General features: G+C 39.5%; 1 protein-coding gene across 3 annotated transcripts in view; it reads left to right on the top strand.

The window, feature by feature from the left end:
• EPS8 (epidermal growth factor receptor pathway substrate 8) overlaps positions 1-15826 on the top strand; it is a 117856-nt gene that overhangs the window by 77435 nt on the left and 24595 nt on the right. For all 3 annotated transcript variants that reach the window (XM_039324907.1, XM_039324909.1, XM_039324908.1), the window contains exons 2-3: positions 2413-2491; positions 7117-7190. In XM_039324907.1, coding sequence (XP_039180841.1) covers positions 2430-2491; positions 7117-7190 — 136 coding nt within the window. In that variant the 5' untranslated portion in view covers positions 2413-2429. The remainder of the gene's footprint in view (positions 1-2412; positions 2492-7116; positions 7191-15826) is intronic.

The following is a 15826-nucleotide window of genomic DNA, read 5'->3' as shown; positions in this document are numbered from 1 at the left end:
TACTAGCAGATTTCAAACCCCAGACTGGTACATCTAGCAAAAATGATAATACCTCCTTCGTGTGATATATTAAGCTAACATGTTTTTTTTGTTTTTAAACATGCTGTGCAAATTCATCCTGTTTTGGTTTATATACTGTACAGTTATTCACATTTGAAGAGCCATGACATTGAAAAGTCACTGAGTAGTAAGAAAAACGTAAAGGCTGTTTTGTTGAATTCCTCAAGGGTCTGTGCTAAGCAGACAATATTAAGCTAACAGGACTGGTAGATCAATATTCATAAATTTTTAACAGTTCCTATGGGTGACACACACTAACAAGCCTTTTTAAAGACATAGTTATTCCTGAGAGGATCCTGTTATATCTCCCCTGATTCCCCTTATTGACTCACAGAAAATAAAAATCTACGTGACAGTTGGTTTTGCTCATTTTTAAACGGTGGCAATTTTTCATCTTTGTTAGCACATAAGGGGGATCTTATTATTTATTTATTAAATTTATTTGCTGCCCAACTCCCAGTGACTCTGAGCATTCTATTATTTGAATCATAATATAAACAAGTGTAGCAATGTGATGGCTAAGCCCTTGTATATAAAAGAACAGCGGGATGTCATCAAGATACACCAAAACCCCTTTGTATAAATGGTCATGTAGTACCTGATTGATCAGCTGCATGAAGACACTTAGTAGTTAATTAAGAGAATGAATTTCAATCCATCAACTTGATGAACTTGAAGATCTTCTGGAGAGATGCTTCTTAAGTACAGGTAGTCCTCGACTTACAACAATTCGTTTAGTGACTGTTCAAAGTTTACAGCGGCACTGATAAAAGTAACTTATGGCTGTTTTTCACACTTAACGGCTATTGCAGCATCCCCATGGTCACGTGATCAAAATTTGGACACTTGGGAACTGACTCATGTTTATTATTGTTGCGGTGTCCCGGGGTCATGTGATCACCTTTTGCAACCTTTTGACAAACTCACTGGGGAAGCCAAATTCACCTAACAACTGTACGACTAACTTAACAATTGCAGAGATTCATTTAACAGTTGTGGCAAGAAAGGTCTTTCCCAGAGGGCAGGACAAGAAACAATGGTTGGAAACTGACCAAAGAGAGAAGCAACCTGGAATTAAGGAGAAACTTCCCGATAGTGAGGTCAATTAACCAGTGGAACAGCTTTGCCTTCAGAAGTTGTGGGTGTCAACACTGCTAACATTGGATGTTCCCGCTTCGACAGCCGATGAAAATGCAGCCATTTTCTCTGTACCTTTACAATGCTTTTCTTGTTTTAGAGATCAGGTGCAGCAAGGGGGGGTTGGAATATAAGCTCAGCTAGCATTACATAACGCTGTGGTGGGAACCCAAGGACAAGCTGATAACATTTTGGCGGGCTGTGGAGCTAAGGAGAAAGGCCAGGCTTTAAGCTAATTGGAATGTGATTTATGGCAGTTTATTGGAGGTGGGAATTGCACTTTGTTACTTTGTATCAGGGGGAAGGGAATTTAGTTTCTGGGTTCAACTATATAGTGCCGATACTTTGCTTCCCGAATAAAACACTCTTTAAGGAAAACAATGCCTTGAAGTTCTTTTGAAGGGTTTCCTCTATTGGAACCATGACAGTGGGTGCTCCATCACTGGGGGTTTTTAAGAAGAGACTGGACAGTCACTTTCTGAAATGGCATAGGATCTCCTGTTCGAACAGGGGGCTGGACTAGAAGACCTCCAATGTCCCTTCCAGCTCTATTCTATTCTATTCTATTCTATTCTATTCTATTCTATTCTATTCTATTCTATTCTACTCTACTCTACTCTACCCCATAATTCTATTCTATTCTATTCTATTCTATTCTATTCTATTCTATTCTATTCTATTGTCTCACTTAGCAACAGAAATTTTGGGCTCAATTGTGGTCATAAGTCAGGACTACCTGTACCTGGGAGGGACATTTGTAAACTCAGCTATGTTGTCTGATTATAAAAGTGTGAATATAGTAGGAATGATAAATATTAGTTGGTAATCATGTTGATTTTGGAGGTAAAATAAAGAAGAATTCAGCAGGATCTGATCTCACAATTGCTTCCCACTCTGACAAACACACTTGGCTGGGGGAACTGTTATTCCTTGAGATAGCAAATGAATGCTATCTGGCGCTCTCTCTCTCTCTCTCTCTCTCTCTCTCTCTCTCTCTCTGTGTGTGTGTGTGTGTGTGTGTGTACAGGCATGCCTGTGTGTGTACATACTGTGGAAAATTACTCGCAAACCATTATTTTGAAAAGGTCTCTGTTTTCCCACAGTCATAATTGGCTAATTCTGTAGGCTTTCATAAGTGTTTGTTGGAATTATTGTACGGAATGTCTTAAATGATTCTCTCTTTTTCCCATCCTTTCCCTGTTTTTATTCCCACAGAAGTAGTGGTGATCATAATGAATGGGCATATTTCAAACACCCATCCCAATGTATACGGAAATTATCCTTCTCAAGTAAAGTAAGTATTGTATACCTTCTGTCCTAAATTTATCAAAAATAAAATGGTGGGGGGGAAAATACTGTGTACTTTCTTTGTCCTTTAATTTTTTTAAAAAAAAGATACGTCCTACAAATAGTTGATATTTGAAGTGAAGTAAGTAAATTCTCTCTTCAGTCAAGGCTGATCCTTTGTGACTTCACAATCACATCCATGTAGTTTTCTTAGCAATATTACAGAAATGGATTGCTGTTGACCACTTTCAATCTGGGATTGGCTGTGCCACCCATGCTGGCAGAGGAGGCATGATTATTCTGGCTAGCAGAGTCCAGAAGAAGGGCCTTCTCTGCGGTTGCTCCTGCCATATGGAACGTTTTGCCCCCCAGTATGAGCTTGGCCCTAAGCCACGTGACCTTCCATATAAGGGCTTAAAGACCTGGCTCTGCCAGCTAGCTTGCGGGCCCAATGGAGGAGCATTATAGTGGAGATGATTGATCGATTAACAACATATCCCACCTCTTCCCCCCACCGGCCCCTCCACCCTCCCCATCTGTAATTGGATCGCATACAATAATGTATATCTTTTATGATTATAAGCCACCCAGAATTTACCCTGTGGTAAGATGGCCTGGGAATGTGCTTGAGATCATTCTCTTATGTCTAACCCAGGGGTAGGCAACCTTGCCTCTTTTATGACTTGTGGACTTCAATATCTAGAATTCCTGAACCAGCCATGCTGACTCAGGAATTCTGGGAGTTGAAATCCACGAGTCATAAAAGAGCCAAGGTTGCCTACCCCTGGTCTAACCAGTTGTCACTCCGCTTTTTATGATTAGCTAAGGTTGACGCGATGTTGCTCCTGAGCAAGTTTGGACCAGTTTGCAAAAGTTGTGAATATGTATGTTGTGGCATATGATTCCATCTCTTATGAGCTTTCTTTGATAATATCTCCATGGAACTCAATTTACAACGTAATGTATGGAAATGACTTTGAAGAACATCTAATTCAGTGTTTTCCCATCTTGGGAACTCTAAGGTGTGTGGACTTCAACTCCCAGAGTCCCCCAACTGGCTTGCTCAGTGCTGGAATCCATTGCTGTAGTATTCCTGACAGATGGCCATGATTAAACTCTAACAGTGAAAAGTAGAGTCCACCATCTCCCAAGAAAGTCTGTCCATCATTGAACAACTATCACTATTTACTTTCTGGTTTTTAGCTGGAAACTACTTTCTTTAAATAAAACACATTTTCTTCTATCTTCTATTACAGTTCTGAACAATAATACCCACCTTCTATAGAATAGCATTTCAAATTTTAAAAATTTGAAAATTTAAATTTAATTTTTAAATTTCAAATTAAATATTTAAAGATAGTATCGTGTTGCCTCACAGTATTTTTCCCCCTCCAGGCTAAACATATATAGTTCTCCAGTTGTTCTTCATACATTTTTTTCTTTTCTAAAAAAAAAAAAAAGTACATATTTCCGGTCCTTTTATCCACTATTTCCCGAGATTAATTTCTCATTATTGTACCTAATATTATATTCATTTAAACCGTTTTATATTCTACCTTTTCAGTCAACTGAGGATCTCAAACGTATCTTATAACATCAGATAAAACCATGTTAGTGCAATTTAATGATATGTCATGGTCACAAGCAAGTAGCAAAAATATGTAAATCCCAGATATTTAATCAAACATTTTCTTCCTTATTCCACAAACTGTGTATGCAAATATCATATTATGCAGATCCACATGTACACTGTTCCTTTAACCCAGCCTTACCAATTAGTGGCCTCTAGCTATGTTAGGACCAACATTTCCAGAATGTTTGTACTGATTTTTGTAGCCACAACACATCTGATACCAGATACTTACCAGGTTGTAAGTATACTTACCAATTGGTAAGTCTAGAGACCCACTATTTTTTCATGCCCCTGTTATAGATTTCATCGTATGTATTGTCATCTGATCTCGTTGTAGTAATGAAAGTCAAAGAACCATCTTACACACAGCAAAGAGGCAGATATGATAAGGAACTGAAGTTCAGCTCAGTCTATCAAGTTACAACTGGAGGACTGACCCAGGTGCTTAAATCCTCTGTGGTTTTCAAGAATAAAAAGGGATCAGATAAGATTGGGGGTGATCATCATTTGCGGTTGCGGCTTTGAATTCTAGCAGCTGAGTTCAAAGCTGGAAGAGAAACAACAGTTCATGCCAGGATTTGGGCAATGCTATCTCCAGAGTAAGAGAAAATAAAAAAAGTAAAATAAAAAATAAATAAAAAATAAAATAAAATAAAATAAAAGAGGGGGTCGATGTATTTTCCAAAGCACCAGAAGGGGGGGGGAAAACAATGGATGGAAACTAATCAAGGAGAAAAGCAACCTGGAATTAAGGAGAAGCTCCCTAACAATGAGAACAATTAACCAGTGGAACAGCTTGCCTTGGTCACTGGAGGTTTTTAAGAAAAGACTGGACAGCCACCTGCTTGAGTAGAGGGTTGGACTAGAAGACCTCCCAAGATCTCTTCTAGCTCTATTCTGATTGATAGATAAAAAGAAACAACTCCCTTACTAGTTTCTGTACACTTGGATGGATAGCAATTGATAACGTGCTATCAGTTGCTGATGGCAACTTCCTACTTTTTAGAAAACTGCCAGAAGATTATTTTTTTTCCTTTTCATTAAACAGGGGAGATCTAATGCTGATTTTTGGCATCTGAACAGATTTATAAATGAAACCGGTGATGTTTGTTGAAGCCAAAGCCATATGTAATTTATTTGTGTATTTCATGAAGCAGAGGAAAAGTTGTTTACAAATAAAAAATAAACAGAAAGCTGAGATTCTTTTTCTTTCAGGTATATGATTATTACATGTATTGTTTCTATGCATTTAGCAGAACAAGCTGCATGGGCTTTTGTTTTTTTTTCTTCTTCTTTGAACAACAGCCATAATTGTGAGAAGCTTTCCTTATACACAGAAAACAAGAACAGATGGACATATGTGGGTGGCTCATGCTAAACTTTAGAATGCTGGCTTAGCAATTATGGTTTATCTGTATATATTAATTGGGTTTAAAAGAAGAACTTCAGATTGTCTAATGTTAAACACATTTCCAAGCTGCTTAGAAGCGTACTCAAACAAAACTTATTTGATCTTCGCTTAAATAACCAGCAACAGTTATTTGTAAATTTATGTGGAAAATGCCAAAGTATGGTCTCTATTATCATGAGTGTTGGGGAAGAGATTCTATTAATAGTTTCAGAATCTGCAAAGCTATTGTTCGTGACATATGGATGTGAATTTCTCAAGTTTATGTCTGGAGGCTAAATCATATGATGAATGAGCTAGGTATGTCTAATCTATCAAAAAGAAAGATTAGGAGGGAACATGACAATTGTCTTCTAGTACTTGAGGGGCTATCACAGAGAAGAGGGGGTTGACTTATTCTCCAAAGCATCAGAGGGCCAGAGAAGATGCAATGGGTGGAAGCTTGTTAAAGAGAGCTCCAACGTAGAAGGAAAGCAAAGTTTTCTGACAGTGAGAACAATTAATCAGTGGAATGGCTTGTCTCCCAGAGTTGTGGGTGCTCCATTACTGGAGTTTTTCAAAAATAGACTGGACAACCACTTGATCGGGATGGTATAAGGTCTCTTTAAGCATGAGGTTGGACTAGAAGACCTCTGAGACCCCTGTGATTCCATGTTCTATGAAAAATGTTGTATAAAGAGCATCTGAAATCCTCCAATTATTTGATACATATTTTTCAAAGACAGAACTAAAGACAGATAGGCCCACTTAGTTCTAAAACTAGCCATGTAAATTCTAAATATCATTTAGTATATAAGGTGGCTGTCTTAGTATTTTCTATCTGCTGGTCCTCAACATCCATAGTTCTCAATCTAGACATGCCAGATTGAAGAAGATGGTCACCTTCTTTGAGAAGTCCAAAGGGGCACAGACTTCTCAAGAGCAGCCATTACTTTGACAACTTGTTTTGAAACAAGAAGGCTTCCAAACAGAGTGTGTGAAGTAGTAGTGTAGGTGCCTGACTTTGAAAAGAAAAAATAGAACAGTTGTTAGGCAATCTAATGTTACTGAGATATTTGAAGTAGGTTTTTAGATTCTGATGACCTCTAGAATTACTTCTCACTTCATTCAGCATTTTTGACTGCTCCCCAACTCTGACTTCTAGTTGACTTTGAACCATTTAGAAAATATAGTTTGTTTCAGATTATATCAGAGGAATTATAGCTCATTGTCCTTATTTAGGTTTCTTTCCAGTTCCAGATCCAAAATAAGTTTTAGGGCACATTATGCATCTATCTCTCTAAAGGTGGGTTGATCCTTAAATTGTCTGGTGATTAAGTCTGCAAACCCACTCATTTGCATATTTTTTAAAACTAGCTGAATGGCAACATATAATTCCTAGTTTTTGGAATTTCTGCTCACCAACCACTTTGTGTAGATTCCTTCACACTTACTAAGCTGATCCACATGAACCAGAAACGGGAAAGCCAAAATCCTTATATTCCTGAATTCTGTACTCCGTGCAGTTAGTCTTTCAATTTAAGCTTGATTGTATATTGATTGACTTTTCTGGAAAAATGTGCACTTAAGCAACCTGTTTCTTGCCTTGCAGTGGATATGGATCACCAACCTTTTCTTCAAGGGACAAGGATCAGAGTTCAAAGACAAGTGCAAAAGCTTTGTATGGTAAGATTCACTAGTTGACACTGAGCTTATAATTGGATCATGAATGCAAAGTCTTAATTAAGCTAGGTGAGCTGAACTTAATGGAGAAATGATTTAGAGCCATCAGCCACTGTATTCTATATAATCTGCATGTGTGATCTAGAAATTAAGTTGCTATTCATTTATCTATTTAACCCATGCCATTTTAAAGATCCTGCACTGTGTACAGGTAGTCCACAACTTACAACCATTCATTTACTATTGTTTGAAGTTACAACGGCATTGAAAAAAGTGACTTACGACCAGTCCTCATACTTACAACTGTTCCCATGGTCACATGTTCAAAATTTGGGCACTTGGCAACCACATGTATTTATGACAGCCAATACAATATGTTTATCATTGGTGACCTTCCCAACAAGCAAAATCATTGGAGAAAGCTAGATTCTCTTAACGATGGCAAGATTCATTTAACAACTGCAGTGGTTCACTTAACAACCATGACAAAACAGATTGTAAAATCATGAGTGACACTCTTAATCACCAGCTTTCTTAACAATGGAAATTCTTTTTCCAATTGTGGTTGTAAATCGAGGACTACCTGTACAGCAAATATACAAAGCATACAGACAGGACAGGACAGGACAAGACAAGACAAGACGACAAAGACAACTTTTATTGTCATGTACTGTGGCCACACTGGCACACATTAAAAATGAATTTCCATTGCCTGCTGTCAAAAGTGTACACATAACACATACAGTATATAGACATGCTATATACATACATGTCTAAAATTTGGATTGCTAGCAAAGAATTAAGGGAGAACTGGAATAGCTATTTCAAACTCTTTAGCTCTTTTCAACCAGACATACCCTTCTGAGATTCGAACCTGGGCTCTCTGCATGTTAGGCAGCTGTAATAACCTCTAGGCCATAGGCTCTGTCTCACTTTTGCCAGCTGTGTTAGGGAGGGAAGAAACAGGGGAGGAGTTATCTAGAATGCTGTATGTTACACCCTGTTGCCCAAAAGATTTCTCTCTCCCATATTTGGGTAACAGGGTGTAACATACAGCATTCTAGATACATACATGTATATATACCTACACCCTTACATATAAATACATATACATATTAATCACTGTTCATCTTGAATACATAGCAGCAAGAGGAAGCTTAATCTACCTCCTTCTTTCTCCCATTCACAGGATGAGTGTCCATCCAACAATTAATTAGAGCTAAAGGTACTTTAGGCCCACAACAGTAGTCTACCATCTAGCCCAGTGGTTCTCAATCTGTGGGTCGGGACCCCATTTGGGGTCGAACGACCATTTCATGGGGGTCGCCAAACAACGCAGCCCGCCATTTTTTCCCCCTTTTCCTTAGCTGTGCTACTCCCTTTTATTCTATTGGCTTTTGAAAGCAAATAGAATAGACTCTCTTGAATAGAGTCTAATTCTATTGGCTTTCAAAAGCCAATAGGAATTGTCCAGGCTGTCTCTGCCCTGCTGAGCCCGCCAAAAGTCCCATTCTGCAAACCGTGCTGCACCCATTGAGTAGTCCTCGACTTACGACCAGTTGAGTAGTCCTCGACTTACGACCGGTCGGGGGTCGCGGCATTAAAAAGGTTGAGAACCACTGATCTAGCCCATACCTCATACACTTCTTGGATCGGGAGATAATTCTCAGCAGGTCTTCTGAAGACGAATGAGACTAGACAGATGAATTTAATTTTGGCTAGAGATTACTTGATTTACCCTGATGCTAGACTATATAGGGCTTTGTAAGGAACAACCAGGCCTAAATTGATCCTGGAAGACTTCTTATAAGCAGATAACTTTGCCCCTTTTTCTCCTGATTTGATGTTAGATCCTTACGTGCATATAGATGAAAGTTCAAATGCTGCCTTTTATTTCCCAACCTTCAGAAATCTAGACAAAATGGAACAGAAGAACTAAATTGGGGATCTTGTGTACATTGATAGGAAACTGCTGAGCAGTCTTGCTACTAGCTGAGCAAATGGATTATAGGCAGCTATGAAGGGGGGCATCTGTAGGGTATACTCTTCCCGGAGATCGAAGATTGCATCATTGAACAAATATGCCCGGGATTCATATTTTTACAACCATTAAGGACATATATATGTGTGTCTATATATGTTTTCTGAGGTTTTCGCGGGTGTTTGTATGTAGGTCTTTGGTTGTTCGGGTTTTCTCCCACGTAAAATTGGAAGTGTCTTGGCGACATTTCGACGAAGTCCCATTCGTCATCTTCAGGCTGGTGCTTTCGGCTTCATGCATATATATATATAGGCTATTCCATTTCAAAACAAGCAACATTTTGTAAAGGACAGATAAAAATGTAATGACTCGTAAAAGACAGGAAATGTCAAATCAGTTATGGAGCCCCCGGTTTTGTTGACTGCACAGTTTTTAGCAAACACAGGTTGATTTCTATTTGATCTGCAAACTGATCCTTATCAAAAGCCTGTGTCTGAATGTTGCATTTAATAAAGCTCTGCTTTCTTTTCTTTATTTCTTCTCTTTTCTTTGTTCTTTAGTATTCTGTGTGACAGCCAATTTTTCATTGCAAGTCTATATGTCAACACTATTGCCTTGATATCTTCCCAAATGGAAGTAATCACTGGGTATAGGATTGATCTAAATGTTACTTCTTTTCTTTTCTTTTGAAAAATAATAATTCTCAAGAGCAGATGGGTTTTATTTCTTCAGATCGTCATCCAAGCAAAAAACCAAAAAAGGTAGCGGATGACAACAGGCTTTTGCTGTTCTGGTTGTGTATGTACATGTGTGCATGCGCGCACGAGCGTGTATGCATGCATATTTTCAGTACGGATCTTTTAGGGTGAAAAAAAAGGCTGCGCAAGTGAAAATATATCAATATGTTGACACAATCAAATGCTTCCAATGTTTAGTAATGGATTGTTGGACACAAAAATAACTGAGGTACTTTCCAATGGGACACATTTGGGCTTCCAAAATGTATCTGTGAGACAGGAAAGGATGTTGATAGTGAAGCTCTTGTAAACCACCAGTGAGTAGGTAGGGGAAGCTTATGTTAAGTCCTTTGCATGCCATACTTTTCAGAAAATAATAATCAAGAACATTCTGTCCAGATCAGATGCTATGATCTGAATATAAATTGCTATCACATCCTATGTTACAGAGGTCCCCAACCCCAGGGCCACAGACCAGCAACGGTCCTTTGCCTGCCAGGAACTGAGCAAAGCAAGCAAGCGAAGCCCCATTGGTGCATGCACAAGATCCAGGCAGTGTACAAAACCACACAAACACACACAGCCCTTGGAAAAACCTCCCTCCACAGAACTGGATCCTGGTGCCCAAAAGATTGGGGGCTATTGCCATACTATACTTGGAGAAGAGCATTATAGAGAAGAGAATTATAGCTAAACAAATCTAGGACAGTAAATTATGAAAAAAATCTAGAAGCTCATAAAGTATGAAGAGGTTATGGCCATCTTACATTTAGAAAATGTGAATACCACACATATGGGCATTCTTTGGCACTTGGGATAAGTGGCTATATCTCAATGCCTAACTGAAATGAGGGGAAGGTAGCAATATAGCACCCCTTAAGAACTGAGCTAAAAAAAAGCTGTAAAAATATTTCTGATAGAATGAATTAAAGAGCACAATATTCAGGTCGCATGTGACTGGAAAGCATATATATCAGAATTTCCATTGCTAAGCAAGGCAGTTGTTAAACAAGCCAGGATGTTGTTAAGTGAATCTGGCTGCTCTCATTGACTTTTTTTTTTTTTTTAATTAGTGAGCTGGGAAGGCCGCAAATGGCAATCAACTGAAGTTTGATCAGGTCACTATGAGGATGGTACAATGATTGTAAATCACTTTTTTCAATATGGTTGTAACTTTGAACGGTAGCTAAACTAATGGTTGTAAGTTGAGGACTATCTGTATCTCACTGTCACTAACTGACTTCCCCAAGACAGGAAGGAAGTCATTTTTAGAAAATCATTATACCACCTTTAGTAATGGACATTTAAATGCTATCTATATTCAGCTTTTGTGATGGAAATTATTTTCACTAGGCTGTTTTTTTTAAAAAAAAAAATAAGTACCTATTTCCTGGAAAGATGTACTTCAGTTATATTATTCATCTAGGAGGAAAATGAAGATTTTAAAAATGTTGGACATGGTAAGATTCACATGTCAACAGAATTGTTGATGGGTTCTTGTCATTGCCTTCTAATATATTGAAAAGAAACTAGGAGACGGTTTCCTCTGTCATCACCCATTGTTTCTCAGAGTATTGTTTAGTACCCTCCATTTCAATTATGGCAAATTTAATTTGAAAATATCTAGGAAAACCCTGTCTTTTGTCTGCGTGAACGTATCCTCCACTATTGACCTGTTTTTATTATTAATTGCTATGATTGCTGAGGTGAAAAGATGTGATAAATTTAATAAATGAACTAATGGATCAGAAATAACAAAGTAAGAGTTAGGGTTAAGGCCTGCAAAATTGATGTTATAGCAACTGGTGAAAGAATCATTTATTAACTTTCAGTAGGCATGGATCATGTAATGAAATATGGCTAGACTTCACTGAAGGCTTATATAGGAGCATTTATGCATACACAAACACATGCATACTGTGTGTTCATGTATATAATACACACACACGCTCATATACTCCATATATAGGGGCATGATGGCTCAGTTAAAGATGCTAAGCTTGTCAGCTGGAAGCTGACAAGCCCAGGTTCAAGGTCTGAATTCTGCAAAATGAGGTGTACATATACATATGTACAGACATACATACACACACATAGTGCTTTTTTTCTAAAAAAAAAAAAAAAAAAAGATGCCGGAACTCACATACATCATACAACCCGACTTGCCTACCCTACAAGGTTCCATCCAAAAAAGGTGCCGGAACTCCGTTCTGGGTGTTCTGTGAGAAACACATATACATATTCACACATATACACATGCAGACAATGAATATATACTTTATAAATCAGTGTCTTTTGCTTAAAGTTTTCTCTAGTTGTTTGCTTAATAACATTTGAGATATATATAAAGTTTTTCAGACAGAACGGTCTGATTGATTGCACCTTGACATTTTTTTGACTGCTATACTGCAGTTCTATTTATAGGCACTTGGGTGAAGAGGGATATGACATCGAAGCTCACTAGTAGGTCGCTGGGCTGTAAGTTTTGTTTCTTTATGATCTCTATAAACTGGAATGAGTTTATAGGCTCACCTCTACAAAACCTAGCCAAATTTCTCGCCAAACAACTACAGCCCTATGCAGAATCCATCACCTCACACATAAAAAACTCATTCCAGTTTATAGAGATCATAAAGAAACAAAACTTACAGCCAAGTGACCTACTAGTGAGCTTTGATGTCATATCCCTCTTCACCCAAGTGCCTATCAAAGAAGCCTTGACAGCTATTCAAAACAAATATAACCCCCCCAAACACATCTTAGATCTGACCAACCACTGCCTATCCAACACCTACTTCATCTATAACGGACAAAAATACAAACAAACAGAAGGAGCACCCATGGGATCACCCCTCTCACCTGTCATTGCCAACCTCTACATGAAACACTTTGAAACCCAAGCTCTAGAAAAATCGGATCACAAACCCAAACTCTGGCTCAGATACGTAGACGACACCTTCATAATCTGGCCACATGGGAAAGAAAAACTGGACAACTTCCTCACACACCTCAACAGCCTACACCCCAAAATACAGTTCACCATGGAAACAGAAGCTAACAACCAACTTCCCTTCCTGATGTCTTAGTCTACAAGAAATCCAATGGCTCCCTAGGACACACCATCTACCAGAAGAAAACACACACAAACCGCTATCTGCACGCTCTCTCACACCACCACCCAGCACAGATCAACTCTGTGGCCAAGACACTCATCTCCAGAACAAAACGCTTAGCTGACGAACAACACCTAAAAACCGAACTACACACTCTCACCAATGTACTAACATCCAATGGATTCCATCGAAATAAGATTACAAACCTAATCCAAAAAGAAACCCCCACTAAAATCCAAGACAAAGAACAAGAAAACGGCAAAGCCCTCCTTCCATACATAAAAGGCACCACAGACAGAATCAGTAAGATCCTCCATAAACACAACATCAAAACAGCATTCTGCACAAACAGAAAAATATCCACCATCCTTAGAAACCCCAAAGATAAAATTGAATTAGAAAATCAGGGAGTATACGAAATCCCATGCACCACTTGTCCCACCACATACATCGGACAAACCAACAGAAGAATAAGTGCACGCATTGAAGAACATGAGAACTCAGTCAAAAAAGAGGAACCAACATCTTCCCTGGTCCAACACCTTAAAGCCACAGGACACGAAATTGACTTTAAAAATACCAGAACCATTGCCAAAAGTGAACATTTTAATAACAGACTAATCAGAGAAGCCATCGAGATAGAAAAACGCCCACACAGCATGAACAAGAGAGATGATACCTCCCGCCTACCAGCCATTTGGAAACCCGCCCTTATTGACAAACGACTCCCTAATACAAAAAATGATACCAGACCCACACTCACAAAAACCACCCAGGATGTCACCACCACACATCCACGCAAAACGCAAACCCACAGCCACACCGATGATGAGGCACGACCACAAACCAGAAGCCAGACCAGAGCTGCATCATTAGCCACTTTAAAGCCCTCCAATCCATACACGAAGCAAACTGACACCCTCCATGAAAATGAGGCACGACCACAAACGCGAAGCCAAAAAATAGCAAGGCAGCCAAAAATCTTAAACCCCTCTGCAACTCAGACTAACTTGAGCACAACCAAACAGAACACTCCCCCAGCCAATCAGAGCACAGCCAACCCCCCAGCCAATCAGAGCACAGCCAAGCCCCTAACCAATCAGAACACACCTCCACCCAATCAGAACACAGCCAAGCTCCCACCCAATCAGTTCATACCCCCACTGGCAGTGAAAAGGAAGAAACAGCTAAGACCACACATTGCTGCTCGAAGCACAAAGCTGAAAACACCAGCCTGAAGATGACGAATGGGACTTCGTCGAAACGTCGCCAAGACACTTCCAATTTTACGCGGGAGAAAACCCGAACAACCAAAGACCTACATACAAACACCCGCGAAAACCTCAGAAAACATATATATATATATATATATATATATATATATATATATATATATATATATTCACGACTAAGAAAATTAAAAACATGAGCCCTGGGAATATTCATAGTAAAAAATATAAAATGAACACCAGGGTAAAGATAAAACCATAAAAGTTTAATTAAAAAGCGCCAAGCTTTCGCCGTCACCTGCCGGAATCCTCAGGGCTAGTGCGCCAGGAAGTGTGAGAGTCTTTTTATAGGTATGTCAGAGCCTGCGCGCGGCTCCTCGACCTCGTCACCGGGCCAGATTGATTCAATTGCACAAAGCTGGTCTGTTCTTTCCTGTTCCTTTCAGTTACGTGTCTCTCCTCGTCCATCCTACCTTCTTTTAACCCTGGGGTGAATGGATAAGAGTCTCTATTATTTCGGTGGTCTCTATGCTTTAGTTCCTTCCCCCCGGGTTCAGATGGCAATATACATTTCATGTTCTTTTCACAATCATCCTTTACCCAGTTGCTCCTTTTGCGGTGACTTTCTCTTTTGGCTTTAATGCTTTCACTTTCTACACAACTCTCATCCGGGTGATCTTGTAAGTTATTCCGAGTTGAATGTGACATAATGATGGTCTGAGGTTGGGAGGTAAGTTGTTTAATTGTGGGGGGGGGGCGGTTTTCTAGCTGTCGTTGTATTTAGTTGTTTTGGGAGTTGCAAAATGTAACTAGCGATAGACCCGGGAATACCATTGGGGAGAAAGAAAAGAATAGATCGGAACGGAGGGGAAGACGGAGGGGGGAGATTCGCGAGGTCGACGAGGTGCAAGAGACCGGACCATCACGCCCCCCATCTGTGAACCCCGAAGACCTCCGTGAGACTTGCGTAGACACCAGCAACGTAGGAAAGAAAAGGAAAATGGGAGAAAAGTACTGTAGCAACCAAGGGGAATGTAGTCTCGCTACCACTACCCCCCCCAGACCGGTTACCCGTAGCATGGCGTGCGCAAAACAGTGGGAATTGCAAAGTGTAACTAGCGATGGACCCGTGAATGCCATTGGGGAGAAAGAAAAGAATAGATCAGAACGAAGGGGAAGACGGAGGGGGGAGATTCGCGATGTGAATCCTGAAGATCTTGGCGCTTTTTAATTAAACTTTTATGGTATTATCTTTACCCTGGTGTTCATTTTATTCTTTGCCATATATATATATATGTTTTCTGAGGTTTTTGCGGGTATTTGTATGTAGGTCTTTTGCCTTGCAGCCCCCCATACTAGGGGCATTAAGCAGGCTCAAGTCGCTACTGCGATACATTACAAATTCAGATTTCGTTTTGCTCACATAGAGTTAGAAAATTAAGTGGGAGACTAGTATAGCTATTTCAGGCTCATTAGCCCTCATCAGCTAGCCACATCCTTTATGGGATTTGAACCTAGGCAGCCTACATGCTAGGCAGTTGTATTAACCACCCGGCTCTCCTCCCCTGTTTGTCAGCCG

This window comes from Crotalus tigris, unplaced genomic scaffold (genome assembly GCF_016545835.1).
Source record: "Crotalus tigris isolate CLP2741 ecotype Arizona unplaced genomic scaffold, ASM1654583v1 scf7180000024310.2302065, whole genome shotgun sequence".
In the NCBI taxonomy this organism is placed as follows: domain Eukaryota; kingdom Metazoa; phylum Chordata; class Lepidosauria; order Squamata; family Viperidae; genus Crotalus; species Crotalus tigris.
Note: the sequence above shows the minus strand (reverse complement) of the source record. Positions and strands in the feature narration are given on the sequence as shown.